Source organism: Aedes aegypti, chromosome 3 (genome assembly GCF_002204515.2).
Source record: "Aedes aegypti strain LVP_AGWG chromosome 3, AaegL5.0 Primary Assembly, whole genome shotgun sequence".
Lineage (NCBI taxonomy): Eukaryota > Metazoa > Arthropoda > Insecta > Diptera > Culicidae > Aedes > Aedes aegypti.
The window spans coordinates 372,969,572-372,995,518 of NC_035109.1; the positions used below are offsets into that span (position 1 = coordinate 372,969,572).

At 37.5% G+C, this 25,947-nt stretch overlaps 1 protein-coding gene and 1 long non-coding RNA gene across 3 annotated transcripts; one reads left to right on the plus strand and one right to left on the minus strand.

Moving 5' to 3' along the window:
• Positions 1-955: 955 nt before the first annotated feature.
• LOC5576492 (fas apoptotic inhibitory molecule 1) lies at positions 956-20,983 on the minus strand. Of its 2 annotated transcripts, none has more exons than XM_021852290.1 (5): positions 20,916-20,983; positions 7,825-8,502; positions 1,480-1,621; positions 1,372-1,421; positions 956-1,284 (listed from the first exon to the last, which is right to left on the minus strand). In XM_021852290.1, the coding sequence occupies exons 2-5, from the start codon at positions 8,170-8,172 to the stop codon at positions 1,096-1,098; spliced, it is 729 nt and encodes a 242-aa protein (XP_021707982.1). In that variant the 5' UTR covers positions 8,173-8,502; positions 20,916-20,983; the 3' UTR covers positions 956-1,095. The 2 variants fall into 2 exon arrangements, with proteins under 2 accessions (XP_021707982.1, XP_001662684.2); XM_001662634.2 differs by lacking the exon at positions 20,916-20,983 and adding an exon at positions 20,328-20,532.
• On the plus strand, positions 19,605-20,156 carry LOC110678828. Its single transcript, XR_002501971.1, has 2 exons — positions 19,605-19,858; positions 19,929-20,156. It is a non-coding gene; the product is annotated as an uncharacterized LOC110678828 (long non-coding RNA).
• Positions 20,984-25,947: the final 4,964 nt, after the last annotated feature.

A 25,947-nucleotide genomic window follows, 5' to 3' on the forward strand; every position in this document is an offset into this window, starting at 1 on the left:
CTACCGAAAATTGTCTAAAAATTCCCCAACGCAGTTGTTTTAATGCAACATTAGCGAAAATAACGTTAAGGTGAAGATGCATCTAAGCCGAACCTTCATTTTTTAAGAGCAAAAATCTAAAGAACCAGACGACCGTTTGTGCTGAAAATTTAACTCACTGGTTAAGGTGAAGATGAATTGAAGCCAATCCTCAAATTTTCAAGAGCACGGATCTGGAGAACCAAACAACCGTTTGAGCTGAAAACTTAATCGATTGGTCACCACCAGCTAGTGACCAATCGATTAAATTTTCAGCCTAAACAGATGTTTGGTTCTCCAGATCCGTGCTCTTGAAAATTTGAGGTTTGGCTTCTACTCATCTTCACCTTAAATGGTCTGGTTCTCTAGATTTGTGCTCTTGAAAAATCGAGCCTAATGGATTTGTTTTCTCAATAATGACATATTTTTCCAAACCTGTCAATAAATATAGGGTAGAAGCACCGATTTTGGTCATACGCCAGTTTTAGCCATAGGGGATTATAAATCGTTTTACAAAGTCAATCAGCATGAAACCTTTTGTGTTCAGTAGATCACATTCACATGATAGAGCTACATTAATTTACTCGTCCAAATTGATTCAAAACATAAGAAAAACAATTAATTTTCCTTATAATTTTAACTCCCATGCACCTAATTTGGCCAGGGCACTTCTAATTTGGCCAGTCTCATGAGAAATCAATGCGATTGGCCAATTTAGGAACCGAAGTTAAATCTCTGGCCGAGATTGGATCTGTTGGCCTATATTGACCATTGGGATTTTCAAAGCGAAAAAATGGTTTTAGCTCAGTTTTGATATTTTACACACATAATGTGGATTGAAAGCTTGCATTTGACATATTTGAAGTATCGATACGGCTTCCCATTTTATTTTTATTGACATTTTCTCTTAAGCTGGCCAAAACCGGTGCTTTTACCCTAGTTTATTTTTATTCTTATCATTTAAAACCTTATTTATTAATTTTCTGACACTCATCAAAAGGTAACAAACCGTAAGTAACATATTCCACTTTATCAACATTAATTGCACTTTTTGTCCCACAACGTCCAGCACCACCGCTACTGAGCATCCCCATTATCACCGTTTTCGTCGGAATTGGACGACGCCGAATCGCCCACCGTTGCACCGTTCACCTCCAGCGAATGCACAATCCCTTCGCGTTTGTTTCCACTGGTTCGTGCACTCAGCACGAAACGGTTGCCGTCCTCGATGAACGTCGTTTCGGTGCCGCCATCTACAAACTCACCCTGAAAGTGTTGAAAGGGGAAACGGTGTAATCGTTTCGTTAAGTTTTTATACTGCTGTTCGGGTGGAACGTGGTTTCTTATACTCACACTTTCCTCTATCAGCTTGCCGTTGACGTAGATGTTGAGGGTGTTCTTTTCTGCAATTGAAGAAAGATCTAATGAACTGGATTTTTTACGCATAATTAAAGCATTTACCAAGTACAATTCGGTAGAAGTTATCCTTCAAATTAATTTCCCACGTTTTGAGTGCTTTGGCTTGTGATTCCGTGAACTGCTCATATGATTTGCCGTCCACAAAGAGCGAGTAGCAATATTTGAATCCTGGCAGGGGATCGACCTGAAAATTTAATTAATTAGTATTATACGTATTATACCTGTTTACCCTAAGCTTGCTTTAAGAAGTCGCGTAGTAATCGCTGGAGCTTCAGGAATTTACATCGAGATTAATTGCAATGTGAAAAAAGAGACTATTTTGCGTAACAAATATACTTCAGAGACCCTTTGTTCATGTTAGCGTAAGTACCGTTCCAGTGGCGTAGCTAGACTTTTCAGGGCCTGGTGCGGACTCAAATTCGGGGGCCCCTCTAAAATAGGGGTGTGCATCGCTTAGCTACCATACAATTGACATGTCACTAAACAAGTAATAGAAATCGTATTGTCTTTACTATCTACATTAACATTTGTGATTGAAAATAATGGAACTGTTGTTGAAATCGTTTTTAACTTTTTATTTAAGAATCAAGATGTCAATTAATAAAGACTGATATGTCAATACGACTACTTCAGGGCTGGTATTTGTCAAGTGTCTTTAAATATGAACTTTGAGGACCGCATAATATTGCAATTTCAGAGAAAACTTTCCGTTTTAAGGCTGGTTTACTACTGACAAGAAAAAGAATCGCCTATTTCGATGCGTGGAAAATTTCTTCCCAGAAACGGTTCAGAAAATCACATTTTTCTGATCGAAGTATGCAGTTGAGAAGATATGTCATTTCAAAGGGAACTCTCTGTGGTAAATCTCTTGACCCATTCAGTAAAGAAATTTCTTCATTGTTCTTGAGAGAAACAGCATACTTAGCTTTACGGTTCAACGGAAAGCTACCACAGCTGTCACATCACTTATTTTCTCTGGTAAATCATCAGTATCATCAATGATACCTTGGTACCGTCTTGATGATTGTTGTTTGTTGGTGTTTTTCATAGCGCTTTCTCTTTCGCTTTTTTTTCTTTTTTTCTTAAAGCTAAGTATGCTGTTTCGCTCAAGAAAAGTAAAAACTTCTGCTCAAGAAATGGATAAGAAATGTTCTACAATGAGCACCATTTGAATTGACATTTCTTTTCAACTGCGTACTGCGATCAAAGGAAAATGCTTTTCTTTAGCATTTCTTGCAATAAATTTCTCACGCATCGAGATAGGCGATTACTTTTCTGTTGAAGTGCATACTTCGCTTAAGGCCGCACGGGACGTCATCATAATCACCCTATGCATTTCAAGAAGCAAATCTCAAGAACCACTCCATATATAGATGCGAAAATGTATCACTATGATTCTATATATGTAGTGCACAACCCGATAAATTTTCAGCTTCATCGGTTCACTAAAACTCGAGATTTGCTTCCACAAAGTTTTGATGATTATTGTTAGAGTGAGACGAAAGATAGGGAAAATAACACGGTCTCCCGTGTCCCCTTAACAACAATAATTGGACGGAATTCCTGTAAAAAAAAAAACAAAATCCTAAAGATATTGCTGATTTTGGTAAAATACATGATAAATTCCTACAGAACAGAAGGCTTTTATAGATCTGCGGATTTTTTCTGGACCCTTGAAAAAGTCTTGGATGACTTTCGAGAAAAAATGATAAATTAATTATTGGGAAACCTACAAGATTTCCTAGTGGAAATCCCTGGAAAATCTCAAGCGGAGCTTTATAAGAAATTACGGGAGTAATTGCTGTAGTATTTTCAAATCCTCAACCCAAAATGAATTATAAAATTGAGGAATCTATTTACCTTAAAAATTATTGAATAAACCTTAAAATAACTCAAAATTCTGAGAGATTTAATGAAGTATTCCAGTTGAATTGATTTTGAAATCACTGAAAGAATTTTTAATAATTTTCGTGTAATAATTCTTGGTATAGCCAGGGGGGCCCAGATAGCCGTAGCGGTAAACGCGCAGCTATTCAGCATGACCATGCCGAGGGTCGTGGGTTCGAATCCCGCTGGTCGAGGATCTTTTCGTAAAGGAAATTTTCTCGATTCCCAGGGCATAGAGTATCTTCGTACCTGCCACACGATATACACATGCAAAAATGGTCAATCGGCAAAGAAAGCTCTCAGTTAATAACTGTTGAAGTGCTCATAAGAACACTAAGCTGAGAAGCAGGCTCTGTCCCAGTTGGGACGTAGTGCCATAAAGAAGAAGAAGAATTCTTGGAATAATATTTGGAACAATTCTTATGATAATATGTGGGATTATTGTTTTGGGAGTGGTTCTAAAAAGGACACAAAGTTTTATTGTAAAAATGACATGGAAGCTTTACGAAGAATTCTTGTATAATTTCTCGGAAAATTTTCAACAAGAATTTCTTTAACCTTTTGGTCGTCGCGCGAATTTTTGTAACGCGAGTAGTCGCGCGTTGTACTTTGTACAACACCCTTGGTTTTGCGAATATCTCAGGAGTCTGACCACTTAGATAGATGACGTCTTCGGCAAAATTGATCATTAGCTTATGGGCTATCATTATCATAGCCAAGAAATTCGGGATTTTGCCACTAGGCGGCGCTAGTGAGCATGAAGCTTTTGTTTCCCAGATCTCATGATCCTGACCACTTAGAAAGATGGCGTCTTTGGCAAAGTTGTTCGGTAACTCAAGGAATATCATTGTTTGAGCTAGTTGATTCAAAATGTTGCCATTAGGCGGCGTTAGTGAGCATAAAACATTTGTTTCGCAAATATCTCAGGAGCCTGATCACTTAGAAAGATGGTGTCTTCGGCAGAGTTGTTCAGTAGCTCAAATTCTTTCTTTGTTTAAGTAATCCTTAAAGTTAGAGATTTATTGAAATAATGATAGTCCCTGAGCTTTTGAACAAATTTGCCAAAGGTGCCTGCCTAAAAAGTCAAGATCCTGTAGTATCCGCAAAAATTTCATGCTCACTCGCCACCTGATGGCAAAATATCGTATTTCTTGGCTCAAATAATGATAGCCCTTGAGCTACCAAACTACTTTGCCGAAGACACCATCTTTCTAAGTGGTCAGGTTCCTGAGATATCTGCAAACAAAAGTTTCATGCTCACTAGCGCCGCCTAGTGGCAAAATTTTGAATCAATCAGCTCGAAAAATGATAGTCCTTAACTTACTAAACAACTTTGCCGACATCCTTCTAAATAGTCAGGATCCTGAAAAATCTGCAAAACAAAAGTAAAACTTCCATGCCCACTAATGCCACCTAGCGCTCGAATTCCGAGTTAAATGAGGTACCATCAGATAGCGCTTCACCTCCAGAACAACTTTACTAAAGACCCCAAATTTCTATATTATCTGGATTTCGAAATATGACGATTTCAAACTGTGGTTTCCTCGAATCGTACATAGTGCGTTCATTATTATGTGACTTCCATGTACATTTATTGATTTTACCGTATTATAAAGGGTCATACTGTAAATAAAAACTGTCGAGTATTGTTCTTAAGGAGATTCTTGAGGAATACATTTTGGTTTGGTGTCGATAGATATCTTTGTTGCAAAATGATAGCATATAAATCACAACTGTTGTACAAAGTACAACAGCGCGACAGCCCGAAGGTTAACTCTAGAATAAACCTTGCATTTCTGCAGGAATGTATCTTTAGTTATAAATAGTTAGATAGTAATAACTGAAGAAATCAATAGAAACATTGTCTTACAGAATCTTTCTAGAAAATCTTGAGGGCAGGATCAAACATGTCGCGAGTCGTGTTCGCGTCGTAGTGAAAAAGTGCCGCAATCGTTCAGTAGTGTTTGATCTATTGATCGCGTTGCTTGCTCTTGCGAGGGCGAGCGATGAACACTTGTTCGGCGTACAATGCGATTATCGAATTATTTCGCGAATCCCGTTAGGCGTATTTATAGTATGGATCGCATCACCAAACACTGGTGACTCCCAGATCTCTACCCTATCCACTAACCCAATATCCTTTCCATGACAACCGTGGAGATGCAGAGGTGATCTCGGTCTCTAGTAACAACGGTAGTCACTCTAGCTTTCCTTTCCTTCCCCGATGACCGTAAGACGTGGCCGGCGCACAGTGGCGCATGGCCGGACAAAACCTCAAAAATTCAAAATCGCTTGTTAATATTTTCTATAGACTTCTATACTATTGAGTGACGATTTTTCAAAATTTGAGATTGATTTGTTTTGTTTTCGATTTTTGGCAACATCGCAAGTGCGCAAAAGTCAGCAAAATTGGACTGCTTAAAATTTGTCAACTATGGTTCACTTAGCAAAATTCAAACAGCTGTATCTCACCGAAAACCTAACCGATTTAGGCTCAATAGACTTCATTTGAAAGCGTAGTCCTAAGCCTTTGATTTAGATAAAATAACATAAATATTAACATATTGTGTTGCTAGTTGTAGCAAAAAAATGTTTTTTGAAGTCCATCTCTAAAATTTTGATAAATTTTCAAAACTTCGTCTGTTTTATGTGAAGTGTTTCGAGAAAATGAGTTACTATGAAGCAGCACATCATCCATACTTTCTGAAGTGCAATAATTTTTCTTGCCCCTCTTTGCCCCTAGAGGTTAAAATTCAATTTTAATTTTTCATTCTAATTTATCAATTTCATCATTTATCGCTCTTCGTCGACTTCCTTGGCGTGATCCATTCTATCTACCGAGCTATGAAAGTCGATGTCGATTAATACATATCGACACACTTCAAGTGCGAAGGGACGTTTCGAGAGCTCTATTTGTAGCCGATACGATACAAGGCCGGATTGACTGCCCTGATATTCTAGGGGCGGTGAACTTGAACGTTCGTCCTAGAACGCTTCGAAATAATTCGTTATTAAGACTACCTTTTCAACGCACTAATTACGGACAGAACAGCGCAATAATTGGCATGCAACGGACGTTCAATAGGGCCGCTTCTGTGTTTGATTTTAATTTGTCTCGTGAAACTGTTCGTCGTAATTTCTATGTACTATTTTCCAATTTAAATGACGATTAGTGATATCCTTATGTGTTATATTTTTTATTGTTAACAAATTTTGTTTAGGTTAAGGCATCACTGGGACAATTGTTGTCTGTTGGTGTAATACATAATAATAATAAATCTGTACAATGTGTTATAACTCGTTTGAAACTTTACTGAAATTACTACAAAGAACTTTAATACGTATCTCTAGTTTAGGTATATACACAAATTTCTGCATTACAACTAATTTTTATGTAAGAATAGCCTTTTTGTTCGATTGGATGACAAAACTTAATTTGGACAAATTTCACTAGAAAATCGAATTTTCAATTTGGCAGTTTTTTCCAACGGGATGATATCAGGTTTCCAAGATAGTTAATAAATAACCATTTTCAAGCGATCTAGGACGTATTTGAGGTTTTGTCCGACCTTTGTATGAAGGCCCGCCACTGTGCGGCGCCGTTATTGACTTTTAAAATTTGAGCTCTCGATTCGTGCACATTGAAGAATGGTAAGAATGCTTGGGATTAGGCCCCATTCACAAATTCCTTGTGCAACTTCGATTGTTCTGGTCAATCACGGAGTAGCAACTACGAATTGTACGATCATCTATACTTATGCTTATAAGCACAAGCTAATATTGTATAAAATTTCTTGGAGAATTTTGGGAGTAATCACAACTATCGACTGTTGGAAGATTTCCTTGAACAAATTCTGAGAAAATATCTCTTATCATACCTTGAGAAACTATTTTAAAATTTTCACGATGAATTTCTGGGAGAATCACTAGAGGAATTCTCTATATAATTTCTGTAGGGATTCCAGGAGAAGTCTATGTACGCATTCCTGAAGAAAGCAGTAGACGCATCAATAGAAGAATTCGTAAAGTTATTTAATGGAGGAATCTGTAAACATATGGAATAGTCGCGAATATCTGTACAGTACAAATATTCTTTTTAAATAGCGTGGGAACCAACTTGGTTCAGAAGATGGCTCATATTAAAAATGTTTCCAAGCATCTTCCTAGCTTCCTCAGGGTCAAGTTATAGATAGCCCTCGGGTACTCAATGATTGAGAGAATTTTTTATCCGATGCTCTGAGAAAACAGTACGTTTATCGTTGAAATAAACGCTACCTTCATCACTATACTGGATGTTACAGGGGCCTTTACACAGTATACATTCAGGTCCCATCCAAACCTGATTATCCCTACCTTAAACATTTTAGTTAGTTCGAAACTGAATTTTTAGTGCTATGAGAAAGTTTTCACCACAATTTCGGGGCCCCTTAGAATCCGGGGCCCGGTGCGGACCGCACCCACCGCACTCCCTAGCTACGCTACTGATTTTAGATGTCTTACCCGAATGATGCATCGTTTGTCGTCCAGCTTGAACGTGTCCTCGCCCACCAGCTTGAACATCCAATCCCGTCGGAAAATCTCCTCCTTATCAATCCACAGCACCCGTTTCCCACTGGCCGTTCCGTGTTCGAATTCAATCTCGTAGATTTTCCCATGCATTGGAACCCTCCACCGGGCTACGACCTCCCGATTCGTTCCGACGCCATTCCCTCCACTTCCATTTTGATGCTTCGTTCCGTTCCCGTTCTGGTGATTTCCGTGCCCGAGGCGGTTAGCACCATCAGTTCCGGTTTTCATGCTGCTGTTAAGTACCAAGCCCCCACCCAATCCAAGTATGCCGTGACTCATTCGCGTGCGGGGCCCGCTGCGATGACGCCCCCTTGAAGTGGAGGGGTGTGGCGATATGGGTGGAAAATTATAACTCCCTACACTCCCTATGTGTACTTGTATCTTTCTTGCGCAAATACGGATGGGAATCTTCTATCGTCGACGATGCAGAAATAGTGGAGGTAGTCGTTCCGTGGAACCACCACTCGTCAAAGTCATTATCACTTTGCCGAAAGACGGCAAGTTTGCTCCCCTGCACCTGATGGTGTGCAGCAATATCGATAATAGAGTGGCACGCGAGAGTAGGCACTTGTTCCTGCAGTGGCGATTTGTAGGTCACGAAGTGATTTTCTGGAATAAAAAAAAAATGAACACAATAAAATCGTTGTGATTATGTCCCTTCTGGAAGAGTTTGTATAAAAAATTGAATAATGGTAAAATCGATGAACAATTTGAAGTAGTGATGAATAAATAATCTGAACCTTTAATCTTGAATTTTGAACGGACTAAATTGTTTTGAATTGCCCATAATCATAGTGATGAATCGCTTAAATAAATGATAGATATTATAGTCACGATATTCGTTTCAGTTATAACACAGACAATCAGAATTTTCATTCAAATTTGGAAGGAATGAGGTAATGTTGATCACGTCCAGCAAACAGCAGAAGGTGACCCCCAATTCTCACAATGCTACGTCTGTCTTTCTCCATTTTCATGTCAGTCGTCTTGTTCTTGACAAACGTTTAAGAGTCATATATCATGCCTAACAAAATGATAGAAAGGATTTGCGCGTTAGATGATGGATAAGAGCAGGCAGAAAAGTTGTTGAAAGGCTCGTGTCATGTTAGTCAGTCATGGTTACACGAAGCTTTCCCAAGGTTCTTCTTCAGATCTAAAGTTAGGTATTTGCGTAGAAAACTTCATGTTTTATATTTGTACATTACAATTCTCGCTAAAACCAGGCTGATATTGACACATATTTGTAGAATTCAATTATGTCAAAAATAAAATATCTTAAATTTACATGACACGTATTGTCATGTAAAACAAGTTATGATTGCATATTAAACTATAAACAATGCATACTGCCTCATTGCATTTAGAAATGCATCTTGAATGCAACTGAAACCAAAATTGTATGCTCTCTTGTATCTTGAAAATTAAATTACAAACGAGAATGCTCTGTTTACATGATTATACGCTGAATATTCTACCAAAAATAAGATATGAACGGATGGATATGTCATTTCATGTGCATTATTTATGATTTCAGCGTAAAATCATGCAAACCAAGCGATTTTGCTTGCAACATTCTTTGAGAAAAGACGTTTTGCGTTCAATGTTCAGGATTTTGTTAGAAATGCCATATGGATATACTTTTTGGAGTGTGGAATATGCTAATTGATCGACCCCTATTAAACCAGCAAACTAAACAGTTTGCGAAAAAGCTCGCTTATTGATAAATTTGAGATGTTCCGACAAGAGATATATCTCTCAGTTTCTTTGAAACAAATAGGCACAGTGGCGCAACCAAGCGGGGGTTTTGGGGGTCAAACCCACCCCCTCCCCCCACCCCCCCCAGAGCAGAATTTGTTTTTAAGCATTATCAAATATATTATTGAAATTCAACACTAAAATGCACAAACACTGGACAGTAAGTTGTGTTAACAATAATGTAATTCTAAGTTGTGGCTTTCTAATTTGAAAACAATAAAAGAGTAAAACAAAACCTTATTTTTCTCGATTTTTCAGGTTTTTTTTAAGAGAAGTTTGTTAAACAAACATGCAGATACGTGTGCATATCGAGACCGTTTGAAAGGCTGATTGATTCAAAATTCGATGTTATGAAAAATTTTCAAGCTGCCTCAACATTAGGCCGAATTTTATCACCTCCAGAGAGTAAGCGAATTTACGGAGAAGCAATTCCATAGTTTTTAATGATCACAAATAAAAATGTCAGGAAAGATAAAAAGAGATCGTAGTTCCGTTGCTATGCTGTAAAACCACAAATTTTCGTTTACAATCTAAAAATGTTTCAATATCTGCAATGCTGATTTGCCTTCGACTAATAATCGAACTGATTCGTCTGATAAACATATGTAAGGAACATAACAGACGAATAGTGATTAAATGCTATCACGCCAATTATGTGCGTGCATCCAAATGTAGCCTGGATAAACTTTCGAGCAAACTTCGAAAAATGTAGATTTAAACGTATCAGAATATTGCGAACGAAATTTTTATTGGAATCCGAACGTATTTCGAGAAACTTCTGTAAAATTCCACCAGGCACAACAGATTTGGTTTGAGTAGCGTTGTAAATTAATATGAAAATGTATGCCAACACACCAAATTACTAATTTTTGCTGAAATTTGTCGATCTGACATTTTCAGAGAACAGATTTCCTGATCTTTAGATCAGAACGCTTATTAATCAGCAAGTTTCTATTGCAACTCAGCAATTTGATTTTCTGAACATATTAGCTTGGAAAATTTCAGCTAAATATTGCTAATTTCACCAAAAAATTTTGATGTGCAGGGTGGACGAGAAAAGCTCAATTTTGCATATGTTGTTATGGTTTTTCATTTATGTTAATCAAGCAATTTTTTTTAGTTTTTCTGTTAATTTTTTTTTACATCCGTGTTGCTTTCCAAAAAACACATTATCTTCAGGTTCACAATACCCCCCCTAGAGCTAAATCCTGGTTGCGCTACTGAATAGGCATGTAGGTTTCATTTAAAGTTGACATACAATTGTAGCCATTTTGAGGCTGGATGTACGCTAGGAATAACTCAACAAGGGGTGATTCAATTTTGACATTTCTCGCTTACAGATTTTATAGTTAAGTGGCAATGATTTGATTTTGTTGGAGGAACTGTCATTAATTTTTCACTTGATTTGTTTTGCAGCTTCAAAATCTTCGTATTCGAATTTCCAGATTATTTTTGAATAATCGGGTCATTTGTTGTGGATTGCGGAATGCAAATATTGAGCGCTTTTCGACGGAAGCAATGCACTTGAAGCTGGCGATCAAATTCTCCGCTGGTTTTCGTTTTCTAATGAATTGCCTATCGAAAAAATATACTCAGAGAAGTTTGAAAATTTTGCTTGAACCCGGGATAAATTCAAAGCTTTTACTAACGAAGTTTCTTAGCAAGGAAAGCCATATTGTCAACTGCATAATAAATTTCTAAGATCCTTGGGGAGCAGCCGCACGCTACCGTGCGGGACCGAAATCCGTACACCTAAGAAATGAATCTAAATCCGTCCACTTCATACAAAACGCCTACTATTTGTATGAAGTGTACGGATTTTGAGCCTGTACGGATTTCGGTCCCCCACTATATATTCTCACGACTTCTACATCTACCGTCAAACGGGGTATCTTGCAACAGGGGTGAAACTTGCAACACTTCGACATGTAACCGAATAGTCGTTTCGTTCAGCATTGAGTTGAATTATTATGATTTATTCCGCCGTTTATTGACCTTAGGTATACAACAGAAGGTTTTGACAAGGGTTTGGGTATCGTTTCTTTTTTGGTGAGTTTGCTGGAGGTGAAAATCATATTAAAATTTGGATTGTATAAAACTAATCTTGAAAAACGTTCTTCGTACCACACAAACGGTAGAAATATGTCATTCGAGGCATTTGCTATCAGTTACAGTACTTAGTAGTGTACAAATTGACAACATAAAAGTTTTGATAATTTTTTGCTAAAACACTATAAACATTCAAAAACGTTTTTGACTACCCTTGTGGGGTAACTTGCAACAGCAATTTTGATCTCAATTGTTTGATATTTCCTGCCGTTTGTCATCGAAAACACATGAAAAGGCAAAATTGAACATATATTTGTACAGTAACATTAAAATGTTTGTACCTCAATCAACTCAATACACTGTTTGTATTAATTTTTGAAAAATTTAAATAAATCGTATTATTATTAGATTGTCTTATTTTTTTCATGAAAATAAAGAATAATTCAGAAAATCTGCAAAAAAAATAACTTACAGATCAGTCATTGGGAACTCTCTGCATGAAATATTATGAAAGTTATGTCAAACCAATTTAATATATCAATATGTTATACGTTGCTTTGATTTAAATATGTCTAAAAAATAAGTTATGTGAAGTAAAGCCTAAAATACCATTGTATTTGTAATAAAATACATTAAACCGTTTTGATGGCATTCCAATAACTGTCAAGACTTATAATATGCTAGAATTTTCCAGTGTGGACACCCTATGCAATGCCAATGAAGCTTTCAATCAAATTGATTCAATACTCATAATACAATCGATAATAATTAGTTTTCTAAGAGAAAAGCAGCCTGTTTCTAATAATTGTCATGCTTTTACTGTAGACAATTATTAAATGACCATAATAACACAATATAGGATAAATTTTTAATAGTGCACTTCAGGTACCATTGCATGTTGCATGTAACCCCACATCAGGGGTAGCATTAAAAATGCATATTTTTCGTCTCTCCTGATTCCAGAAAACTAAATACTGATAAAATTAATACCGCGTGGTATTCTTTACGTAGCGATTAGGGTACTAGATGGTTTTTGTCTCATCTGAATCCTCAATTTTTTCGTCCATATAGCTTTGAAGTTGAAAATTGTTGCAAGTTACCCCGTTTGATGGTACTTAATCAGATGACTTAAACCCACAGAGCTATCTTCCGCTAATTTGTGACAGGTTTGATCAAGGAAGCACTCCATGAGTTCAATATTAAATTCTGTTCTTACAAAACTCGTTGGTGTTTGAGCACTATTAGCAGGGTTCTGAATTTTCGTATCAATGATGCGAAATCTACGATTTTTCGCACGTAAGGAGAATGCTTTTTTCGCTTCCTCGCGTGAACATCTTTTATCGCTCACACTAATTTTCCCTGGAGCTACGATGGAGGATAACCGAAAATCATTCCACTCTGTGGATAATTTGATTTTCACTCCATCATATTTTCGCTCACCAACTGCTCCCGATAATTATCACTATGTGGATAAACAAAAACTTTGTGCCGGCGACGGGATTTGAACCTGGAACATTGCTAAAAACAACCGCGATGCGTGCACGCTAACCATGCTACCACACCAACTTGACAAAAGGAGTGGTTAATTTGGTGCATAAAAGCAACTGCTGCTCGTGGCAATGGATACAGGAAAAATTCTCCATGGATCGGAGAAAGAGAAAACAAACTTCTCACAGCTGCGGAAATGTGCAATTATCTATTTTCGCTTTGTTTTGTGGACGGATAAAATCGCAAGGTAGCTGATCGCTGAAAATTGCTGTGAGGGATAAATCCATTATCGTGAGAGTGAGTGAGAATTCGGAAGCCTGACTATTAGCAACGATGGATTGGTGGCTCCATCCTGCAAGAACAAGAAAGAAATCCTGCTGTTCATACCCATTAATACCAACAATATCGCCAGGGTAGTCAAAGACGTGGTTTATATTTTTTTAAAGACACCGACACATTAATGCATCCAGTGGGCATTTTGCCCTTTGAAGGAAGCACCACACTAAACAACGGACTAGCATGCAACGCCCAATGGCACAACCGAAAAACATTCCTCACGAAAAGTTTTCCGTCCGAGGCAGGAATCGAACCCACACTCCATTGCATGATGTTGCTAAATGCCTGGTGACACTAACCACACGGCTACGAAGGCCACAAATTTTCTTGATAACTAATAATAATTTCTGGCCTACATTAGGTTGTTTTATGTGTTATTGGAGCATTAAATATTACTCCATGAATCATTGGTGACTCAATGAATCTTTCTGAAAATATTGATTGTATCTGCATCCATAATTCAGTTTGCCAATTTGATTACTAGTAATCCTGTTAATTGCACCTAAAATACACCTATTTTGTTACTAGAGGAAATGCACCAATTTTCGACCCAGCTCTAATTTTTGACCCATCCATACAATTTTGGCCTACTTTGTATGGAAATCCGAAAATTGGCATAGAATTCTTGTAGGTCGAAAATTAGTGCTTTTCCCCTACTTTGTGACCGTTAGGCAAAATTAGAAAATAGTAGTTTACGCAACAAGTTGCAAAATGATGATTTTTACAGCACGAATTGTACATTTATCAAACGAGGCTTGCCGAGTTGAATAATTACGACGAGTGCTGTAAAAATCGAGCTCTGCAACGAGTTGCGTACAACATTTTTTGCTATTTCGTAGAAGACCACTTGAGGGTATCAGAAATTATATCGGAATGCTTTCACCATTATTTTACAATTTCTCTAATACTGTAGTGTGATGATTTATTACGCAGCTCAAAACAGTTGCGTAATGAGGAAGCGTTGCGTAATGAATCATTAGGGAACTGGTCTCAGTTGCGTAATTACTATAACCACACTGCATAATTCAGTGCAGGAAAGTAGGCCGTTTCATGACAAATTGGCGTGATTAAAAACAGCCTATTATGATGAGGAATTGCAAAAAAATAGCTAGATTCTAAGCAAATAGCGGCTATTAGAAACGCTTTAATTGTTTTCATTATTGTTTTACTCATCACAATGTAACTTGTGCTTTCCGATATGAAGTTCAAGGTGAAAAAAAAACAAGATTTGTTAATTATTTAGATTAGACTAAAAGCATCACGATGAATGCTTCACACGCCTCACAAACTATTTAACAAGCAAAACTTAATTTCTATTAAACACTAACGTGTTGATTGGGATGGAAGTACCTGACAACGGTAGCTTTTCGAAAATAAATAAAAACTTGGCTTTATTTTGACATAGCCGTTTAAAAGAGAAATCCACAATAACCTTTCAATAGCAGAAGAAGTTAGTGTTTGTTTGCTTTGGAAGTTCAATAAGCAGAACACTATTTTTTCTTCATCAAAAGTGATGAAATTTATAGGGTAGAAGCACCGGTTTTGGCCATTCGCCAGTTGTGGCCATTTTCCAGTAGATCACATTCATATGATAGAGCTTTCACTCGACCAAATTGATTCAAAACATAAGAAAAACAATTCATTTTCCTTATAATTTTAACTCCCATACACCTTATTTGGCCAGGGCACTCCTAATTAGGCCACTCTCATGAGAAATCAATGCAATTGGCCATTAGGAACCGAAGTTAAATCTATGGCTGAAACTGGTTCCGTTGGCCTATATTGACCATTGGGATTTTCAAAGCGAAAAAATGGTTTTGGCTCAGTTTTGATATTATACACATATAATATGGATTGAAAGCTTGCATTTGACATATTTGTAGTATAAATAGGGCTTCCAATTTAATTTTTATTGACATTTTCTCTTAGGCTGGCCAAAACCGGTGCTTTTACCCTAGCGAAGTACACTGTTGTAAATATGGTCGACAATTGATTTCACAACACGGAGAACAAAATATAGTGTTCGTTATAATTTTTCCGGTCCAGTTAACTATATTTTAAGGTTAATTTAGAGATAACTCTAAATATAGTTGATTACACAGTATATTGATAAAACCAACTATACCGTATAGTTGTTGAAAACTATTTTTTTTATTGAATTTACTTACGTCAAACGCCAAAATTCAACTATAATTTAGTAAACTCAAAGTATATTTATTTGAGTTTATAATATTTTGCAATGTTTACTCAGCATTTACTCAGTTTTATCAACATATCTGAAAAGATTCGCTGCTGCTTTATCGATCTAAAAAAAAAAACGTTGCAATAATCAAAATAAAGTGCGCGTCGGCAAACTTGATACGTGGTCTCCTGCGTGAGAGGTGGCCTTATTATCACCTACCCTGTTCCTTGCAAGTTATTAGTAAGTAGATTTGTGGGCATGGCTTGAAGTTTAGGGATGTTAATGTTTTCGGATAGTGGTAATTATCCAAATTATAATTGATATAAGGTACCCCGGGGCAAGTGAGAATCCCGGGTAAGTGAGACATTCCGTCATAACTCGTTTAGGAAATGTTTTTCAAGGGGGTATTCTTCTACAAAATTGAAGCAAGTATTTAGTACAAAAATTATTGTTATTTTTAATACCATGTGCTCCATGTAACAGTTGTCAGCTCAGCACCATTTTCAACTTGCATGGTAAATTGTGACACGTTTTACGTTCTGCATTGGCTCGCAAAAAAAAAATTGTGCTACAAATCGAATTGCCATCGATAAGCTACACCTTCAAGTATTGTTACAAGCTGCTTACGATAAACAGGTATTTCGTTTTCATTTCATATGAGAATTTCTATAGTCTAACTTACCCCAAAATATATTTATACCCGGGGTAAGTGGGACCAATCGAAACAAGCACCAGAATCAACACTTTACCTACACGTTTCAAACATTTTCCTAGAGAGTAGCACTAAAACATTCAAACAAATAATTTTTGGCAAAAAAAAAATCAATCTTATATTACATAATTTTCGAATGTGGAGCAAAAATGACTAATTTTTCTAAATATTTTTTTCTATTTTTATTTTTGAAATATGAATTTAGAATTGAACGAAGACAGAGATAAAATTTAAAATACATCATGAGAACGATTAGGGTGATGTGCTAGTATCCATCGTATTAAGCATTGATCAGTGAAAACTGCAATTTTCCCAGTATTGCAGTGAATGATGCTGACACAAACCGATGCCAAACAATTCTTTCTCAAAACAGCTTTAACATTCTGATAAATCTTGATCTCTTTTTGGAAAAAAGAAAGATATGATTTTGTGATGTAATTTAATGAACTAAATTTGCTTTGTTACGTATCTAATTATGGTTTTACTTTAATGAATTGTTGTGATATGACCCGTCGTTCATCGGTTGTATTGATGCAGAAAATGGTAAGTTATAGGTGCCGTAATCCGGGGTAACATTGATCAGCGGGGTAACATTGATCGGGATGACTCATCTTGTTAAACGTTCAAATAAAGATTTATTGATGAAACATTTTCGAAACATGAATGGTACCTCTCTTTCGTATATTCATAAGCTAATGATAATTAAGGTTTTTGCCAAAATTGCGTTTAGTTCATGCGCAAATTTGTCAACTTTTTGAAACAATGATTTCTATCATTTTCACTGACACTACCGAAAATTCATGTTTCACATGAGTTCTGCAGACGATGTGATCAAGGAAAATGCGGGTGATTCTAAAAATGGCATCGCCGAAAACGATTCCGTTGTCAAATCTTTCATAAGTTTATTCAATAAGGCAACATTAACTAATTACTATTACGAATGAAAAATTTCCTGAGGAAATTGCCTACTTTTAGGCGTATTACGCGGTACAAGGTGTTTTTAATTTTGAAATAACTCAAAAAGTAAATGACTTGTAAGAGTTTGGCCTTCATATTCGGCTTCAGGGGCCCTGATTTTAATAAGTAACGACATTTCCAATATTAGCGAACGTTGTTTACTTGGGTGATCAATGTTACCCCATATCAGCTGAATCAAAAAATCACTTAAAACATTTATTTAAACATAATTAAATCTTTCGAAAAACAAAATAAAGTACATAGCTAGGAGCGGTGGGTGCCAGTACTTGTTTTAAAAATATGAAACTTGTAACATTTGTATTGTAAAATGAAAAATTTAAGAAAAACTAAAAAAAATGTTCAATGTTACCCCGGATTACGGTGCCAGAAAAGTGAAAGATTGTTCGTGTAGCTCATCTGTTGTGTGCGGTATCGTTGTCACACTAGAACGGGAAGTTCAGGCAAGCATGGGAAAAATATGCCACATACGGTAATCAGATAATTGTACGAATTGAATATTTGCCAGTTTTATTTTCGTGTTCTGATTAACTCATATTCCATGTAGAGAATTATCATGATCGACATAATGATATTGGTAATCACACGCAGACTGCATTCCGATAACATCAGACAGTTGAGTTTTAAGAAGGTTTTAACATCACTTAGTGCAGTATTGTCAGATTTATCGATGTCTTTGAAAGACAAATATGATGAGGTTTTAAGTATAGGTTTTAATAGACACTACACAGCTCTTCCAAATACAATTTATTATGAACAAGTTTGGCCGACAAATAAGTTTTAACGGAAGCACTTATAGATACATATCTACAAAGCATTTTAAAGTGGTTTTTAACCGTTTAGCACTTTTCAATGCTGTATAAAATCTGTCAGGATTTAATGCATCTCCATAAATAACATCTAAGATCAAAAAGCATTAAATTGTTACTTGGGCAGGGGCGCAAAAATTGAGGTTGGCTAAGGGCGCCATAAAGCAACGCTACGGACTACAGTCCTATATAATAAAATCAGTCTTTATTTAACAAAAAACTCAGATAAATAGCGATTGGAATAACGAATAAATTGTAATCTTGTTTAATCCATTGTTACTATGTGTGCTAGGTAAAACATTTAACTCTACAACTTGATTTTTCTCATTAAAAATACTGTCTCAATACGATAAGGTAGCTGTGGGGCCCAGATAGCCGTAGCGGTAAACGCACAGCTATTCAGCATGACCATGCTGAGGGTCGTGGGTTCGAATCCCACTGGTCGAGGATCTTTTCGTAAAGGAAATTTCCTCGATTCCCAGGGCATAGAGTATCATCGTACCTGCCACACGATATACACATGCAAAAATGGTCATTGGCATAGTAAGCTCTCAGTTAATAACTGTGGAAGTGCTCATAAGAACACTAACCTGAGAAGCAGGCTTTGTCCCAGTCTGGACGTAACGCCAGAAAGAAGAAGAAGAAGAACGATAAGGTAGCTCAAGTTAACAAAACCACAACCATCCCCAACTTCCTCGGCAGCTCCAAATGCTGGTTGCGCTACAGTTATGATGCAAAATTTGTAGCATTTGTATAGGAAATTCCATAGAAATGCGACAATAACGGCAGTATAGATTACACGTAATATTATTTATTATCTCTGTTTAGTAAATATTCCAATCATAGGAAAATTGCATTCTATCCGTTATCAGTGCATTCGTAAACATTATTTGAGTAAAGCTAACTCGTAGGGGAAGGGGTGGTAAAATGAACACAAAAAAATATATTCATTTTACTTTCACTGTGTGGGTAAAATGAACAGCGGTTGGTGGTAAAATGAACACCATGCAAAATACGTGAGCAAAACAAATATTACTGAAAATTTTCATAGCCCCACCAAAAATACATCCAATAATTATTGTAACCCATTCAAAAAGTATTCTAAAGGTATCAGATTTGACATCATATCATAACGATATTCACCTCACTGAAAAACCTCAAGTCTTCCGACCTAAAAGTTACGTCAGTTCTAATTTTCAAACGTGGTTTTCTGAAATCATAGTTTTTGTTGAAATTTCCACTTCAATTGACCTCCGTATCAATTCAAACACTTAGTTTTATGCTCTAAATCGTACGTGCGTGATAAAAAATCATCGAAATTTGTTTTTTTCTCCGTTAAAGGCACGATGTTCATTTTACCGCCCCTGTTCATTTTACCACCACTTCCCCTACTATCAACTATAAACTATTACCTATCGATTTCTTCAATAAAAACGTAACGAACAAGAATTCCATTATACTGATACATCGCTCTACATAGTTGGAGAAAGTTTAGTCTGTCTAATCAATTCGATCGAAGCACAATGGTTACTCTAAAATTGGCTGCAACCTGTGCAGTGCTCGTGTTTTGTTTGACGCTCCAGTCTACAATTGCTAGTCCAGCAAAAGCATCTAATCGCAGCGAACAATACTGTTCAAATTATCCTACCGTCAAAATAGGTAAGAGTTTGAATTGAGTGGGATATCTTCATAAATTTAGTAACATTAAACTGCCCTTATTCGCCGCCAGTAAACTGTCCGGAAAATGAGGAGTTCGATTGCTGTGGTGAATGTGTGCAGCAGAGCTGTGATTATCGTGATACCAACCAGTGGAATTGCTTCCAGTGTCCTTCCGAATGCGTCTGCAAGGCGGGATTCATTCGTAGGACCCAAGGAGGAGAGTGCATCCCGTTTTATGATTGTCCCAAGCAATATTGATCAAATTAAATGTGGAACCGTTCTATAATTTATCAATCTACACGTGTGTTTTCATTGTTATCACTATCCGGTCAGAAATTCATAGTAAACGAACATTAATAATTTATATCGAAACAGACAACTGAAATCGATCCACAAGTTATGCAACAGTTCTATTGACCTTAACGTCTAGCACTTCAATGTAAATTCAGAGTTTCCGCCTTTTTCCTACCTTCTTAAAAAAATGCACACTTGGCCTTCTAGCTCCTTAATGGTCAAAGTAAACTCCTCCTTCGGACTATCGATTCCTTTATTATTCCTTTATCCAAGTGAGGCTATCCTTTGTCCAGCAATGGCTATGTTTAATAACTTTTTGCAATTTCTCATCGTAATAGGCTGTTTTTCATCACGCCAATCTGTCATGATACGGCCTACTTTCCTGCACTGAAGTATGCAGTGCGGGAATAGTCATTACCTAACTGAAACCAGTGCTGTAATGATTCATTACGCAACGCTTTCTCATTACGCAACTGTTTTCAGTTGCGTAATGAATCATAACACAACCATTTCTCAGAAATTGTAAAATAATGGTGGATGCGTTCCGATATAATTTCTGATACCCTCAAGTGGTCTTCTACGAAATTGCAAAAAATGTTGTACGTAACTCGTTGCAGAACTCGATTTTTACAGCACTCGTCGTAATTATCCTACTCGGCAAGCCTCGTAGGATAATTTTACGACTCGTGCTGTAAAAATCATCATTCTGCCACTTGTTCCGTAAACTACTATTCTGGAATCACTACATCAGCGGAAACGTTACCACGTCAAGCCGTCCGTTAAGTTCAACCGTTCGCTATCGACTAGCGGTTCAAGCGCCGATATCACACGAAAGTGCACCTCGGTGTTTCCTCCCTTCCGGCTGTTTTTCTCCCTCTAAATCACTCCGACTATTGTTGCACAGTCAAACGTACATGAGTCGATATCTCAATGAACCATCGGCTCATGGAAATATAGAGTCATGGAGTAGTAACCATGAAATTCGCTATTTAGTACGGTTCCATGAGCCGATATCCAGTCATGAAGGTTTCACTGTATTTATGAGGAAAGCGTGGGGGCACCCCCTAGGATGTTTAGAAACGGGCAACCAAAACAGCAATCAACAATGATATAAAAACGAGCCCCCCTCCCATGTGACCTAGAGCGCTATTACACACTTAGAAAATTTCACCGACTCCGGTAATTTTTTTACCGAAATATAAACCGCTGAGCGCTCAGTAATGCTTTCGGTAAAGTTAAGAACCACCGAACAATCAGTAATTTAAACCAAAACGCAGCTGTCAAAATATTACAAACTGTTCGTTAATGGTTACCGAGCGAATTGTGAGATTATTACCGAACGCATTGTTGTTATCAGCAGGCAGTCTATATTCCATCCCGGATGATTGAAAAACATAAAAATAATAAAATTCATTTTGGTCGATAGTCGATAGATTTATTTCGGTTTCGTTTCTTTATCTACAAAGTTATGGAAATGTATGGACTTTTAGTATGTATTTTCACATCCACAGTGTTTAAAAGCACAGCATGATCAAGGAATCGCTTCATTTTTCATCCTCATACGTAACGATGTAATTCGGAACGTGATTTGGCTCTTGCATCCTATAACGAAAACATTTTACATTTTAAATAAGCTGTTCAATGAAAATCCACTGCCATACTTACGGATAAGTACCAGACGCACATCATGCTGCATTAGTTTTTCAGAAACACTTTCATCACAGAATTAAAAAAAAAAAACATCGAAGACAATCTAGAGCGTCGATATGCACTGCAAAACAAATATGGCGGCATGTTTGCTGTTCTCGAAAATTCCAAATTACCATTTGTTCGGTAAACCACTGTACAACTATGTACCGAAGTTCGGTTCAATGTTACAGACTACGGTTGATCTATACTATGTACTGTTTTTTCGGTAAATGAAACTACGATGTCGGTAAAAGAAGATGAATATATTTTCTATCTCCTTATCTTTTCAAGTTTTTTCGGTAATTTTCGTTTGCAATACCGAAAGTTCAGTATATTATTTATTTACAGTTCGCTTTCGGTAAAAATATTTACCGAACAACGAAAACAAATCTAAGTGTGTAGTCTCCCTCCATAGTACTCGTGTACACTATCGCAAAATTTCGGATCCTATTTTTGGTGGTGGGCCCAAGTTCCGCCACCCTCGACTTGATCCGTGCCCGGTAGCACTCAAAAAGCATGCTGGTTTTTCCGTATAGTGAAGGAGGTTTGCTTGTGGTGACTATTATCGCAGTAGGCTATCCGGGTATTAGGGCAGCAGTTGTATATGTCAGTTTTGGGTGGTATCGAGCGTAAGAAGCAAGAATGTTTGGTGTAATCAAACCAGAGGCGTAGCTCTGCAAAACCGTAGCACTTGTTTTAGGACCTGAAATTTTCATTACTGGCACTCTATACTTTTTTTCTAATTCTTCAACCACATTAATCGTCATTCTGCAATGTTCAGCCTTTGAATCTTCAATCCTTCAGTTCAATCTTCTAAACTTACAATCGTTTATTCATTAGATCGCTCAAATCGTTCAATGTTTTATTCCTTCAAATGTGCAATCGTTCCATCGCTGAATCGTTTAGTTCAACCGTTCAATCTTTTAATCTCGCGGATTGTTCCTTGTCAGCTTTCAAGCGGTCTACACACTTATTTCAGAATGCCGAATCTCGGCTAATTTTAACCGAGATCCACACAGCCGAGTAGTCCTGGGATCTCAGCAAATAAAAGCCGAATATCAGTAAATCGCACTTCGTTGCTAAGCAACCGGACAATTTGTTAGCTGAGTCTCGGTTAAAATCGGGAAACCGAGATTCGCACAGCCGAGCTCGTGAAAAAAATCTAAGTGTGTACATTTGTTTCTTAGTTTCCAACTTATTTTTTTTTTCGTTTTCTAATTTTAATCTATACCACATTTCTGAATTTATAAAGAAAATTTTATCTGGCTTGCAGTCCTAAACATAGTTAATGAATTTATCTCAACGTTGAAGTTAAGAATATATTCGTAATTTTTTTTTAAGACTGTAAGCTAGATACTGTTTTCTTTAAAATCTCCTCTCAGTTTACCAGCTTTCCTGCTTTAAGCTTTAATGATTTATATTTTTGGTATCCTATATTTCTGGATTCTCAGATATTTAGTTTTCCAATATTCATGTCTAAACTCTAGTTTTTCAGTTTAATCTACTTGTTAACCCGTCAACTCCACTTATTTTGAGCACTTCAACTTAGATTTCAGGCTTTAAATGTTAAACTTATTGAAAACACATATTTCCAGTTTCTATCATTTTAGCATCTAAAGCATCTTTATGGTTACAAATAATTTGTGGTTTCAAATAATTTTAAAATATTGCAAGCATTTAAAACTTTTCCTATTTTCCAACTATCTACGTTTGCAACTTTAATAATAGGCAGCGTTTATTACGTAACGCTAAAATTGGAAATTGTTGACCCCCTCCCCCGTCCGTAACGCTTTTTGTATGAAAATTTTCAACTTCTTGTATGAACCGTAACACTTGAGCCTACTCCCCTACTAAGCTTTCCAGCTCTCAGTAAGTTTTCCACTCTTCAGTTTTTTTTCAGTTCTCAGTTTTCTTGCTACTAAGCAGCAAAAAAAATTGAGAAATCTAAAAATATAAAAAACTGGAAACCCTATGCGGAAAGCTTGTAGCCGTTGCTCCATGGTTAATCAGTTCATTCAGTTTATTTCATCAGATTAGATAGAAAGAGACCTATAAAACAGGTAAGGTTGAGGTACGCCAAAGCTAATTCAAATTTGAATTACCTCTACGCCATAAGCTAGTTAATCTGCCATAAAAAAGCTCATAAGCTCTCAAACGGCCATGAAGGTGTTCTCCGAAGGTCAAGGAAATTTAGAATCTCCGGAGAAAGTAGGGGAAAGAATGAGTCGCGGCCGAAGCCGAACTTGAGCGAGCATTCAACATAAACCATGGCACTCCCGAATTATTTCGAAGAAGTTCGTGGGAAATATCGAACTTCCGTTGAGTTCGGTCGATGGCACCTTCCCTAATCTGAGGATCACGGTTTCGTTTTACTTTCGTTCGATCCGCAGATTAGTGTAGAAGTGTCGTGGTCTATCTGTTGAAGAAACTGTGTAATGTGAGTGAAAGTAACGTGGTGATATTTCAGTATTTTAATTGTTCATTGTTCTTTTGTTAGTTCCTAGATCAAAGTCCAAGTCTAGAGAAATAAGTGCGTCAGGTTTTGTGCGTTTTCCATAATAGTGTTCCCAGGTAATGTGCTCATTGTGCTCGTCTTTAAGAATCCGTGCATGTGCTAATTGTTGTGGAATAGCCCGCGGCTATCTTCTTCCCCACTAGCGACGCTTCTCTGCCTTTCGAATCGGAAAGTTCTGGCGATCCAAAACCGCCAAAGGAAACGGTCCGCCACTACGCCGTTTCGAGCCACAGCCGTGGTCGTCAATTGCCACTGGGTGGCCGCCATCTCGAAGATCAACCGGGAGTACACCTGGTCACGTGAACCCGCGATCACACGTGGACCAGCGAACGAACCCCTGCCTCCCATCAACGCGACACACCAGGAACGCAGAACCATCAGAAAGCCAACGCAATGCAGCAAGGAATCCCACCGCAGCCGTCGCCCGTGGTAACTCGGTGAGTCGATTCCTTTTTGCATCGTTCTTTTTTGTGGAGTGGGGCGTCCGGTGAGGACGCCTCGGAGTAGTTTTTTGCCGACCTAAGGTCGAGTACCACTTGGACGTCTGGCCAGTAAAGCGTCCGTAAAATGTTAAGGTTGGGTGGTTGCTAAAGCCCCAAAACGTGCGCACGTATTTTATGACCGGCCCACCCAACCCTATTGTGTAAGCCACCCGGGTGCAACAAGCTTGCCGCATTCTGCTTGTCGCATCGTCGAGTGAAACTGTGAATGGAGACACACACGGATAGAGCACAAGTTTAGATCAAGAGAGGGAGAGAGGAAATAGGTAGATAGGGCAGAAAACGCACAAGAGCAGGACTGTAGAAAAGTAAAACTGTAGATAGAATCATACGTTGAATCAATACACCCATTAGCATGCTGTTAAAATAAAAACTATCAATTTTCGTTATTTCTAAATAAACATGTTTCGTTTCGTTATCCAATTGATTTGTATACAGTAATTGAGTCCTACGAAAGAGCATTTAGATGATGGTAATATTGTCCCGTTACTTTGTGTTAGTTTGATGTTGTTTGCGTGGCGCAATTTGACTGCCGTCTTGCGCATCTCCTTCTACACTGGTCGCGCCTCTTGCGGACAGTAGTGGAACCGCCAGTGATGAGACATTAGTGTGCGATAGTGTTGCACTGTCTTAGGTATGGGTGTTGTCCTACTGCGTGCTTTGGAGGAATGATTTTGGAGTGCGACAGTATATGTTGTTGCGTAGGGTAGATACCCCAGTTCTTGCGTAGGTTGTAGGCACGCTGGCTCGATCCTCAACTTATTCGGGGATTCTAAATGGACTCGCCCTGACGAGTCTCAACCGGGCAAATTTTGACCTTGTCTTGCGGTCTCCTAACGGAGTGGCGCTAAAGCCGCATGATTTCTCCCCGGATCGGCCAGTGTCGGCTACAAGCTGAGAACTAAAAAAAACTGAAGAGTGGAAAACTTATTGAGAGCTGGAAAGCTTAAAATTTGTGATGCTGGCATTATAAATTAGAAAAAAAATAGAATCTGAAAATTTAAGTTTCAGTAGCTTTTCCTTTTTTGTGTTCTATGCTGAAAGCTCACCCGTAACGCGGGTATAGATTACCTTTCGTGGTGCGTTACGGG

Bases quoted from the DNA above. Each gene is read 5' to 3' on its own strand.
- LOC5576492 (XM_021852290.1), bottom strand. From the start codon at position 8,172: ATGAGTCACGGCATACTTGGATTGGGTGGGGGCTTGGTACTTAACAGC. The intron at 1,422-1,479 runs GTAAATGCTTTA...CTTCAATTGCAG, and splicing joins CTTCTACCGAATTGTACTTG to AAAAGAACACCCTCAACATC. The intron at 1,285-1,371 runs GTGAGTATAAGA...CAACACTTTCAG, and splicing joins GCAAGCTGATAGAGGAAAGT to GGTGAGTTTGTAGATGGCGG.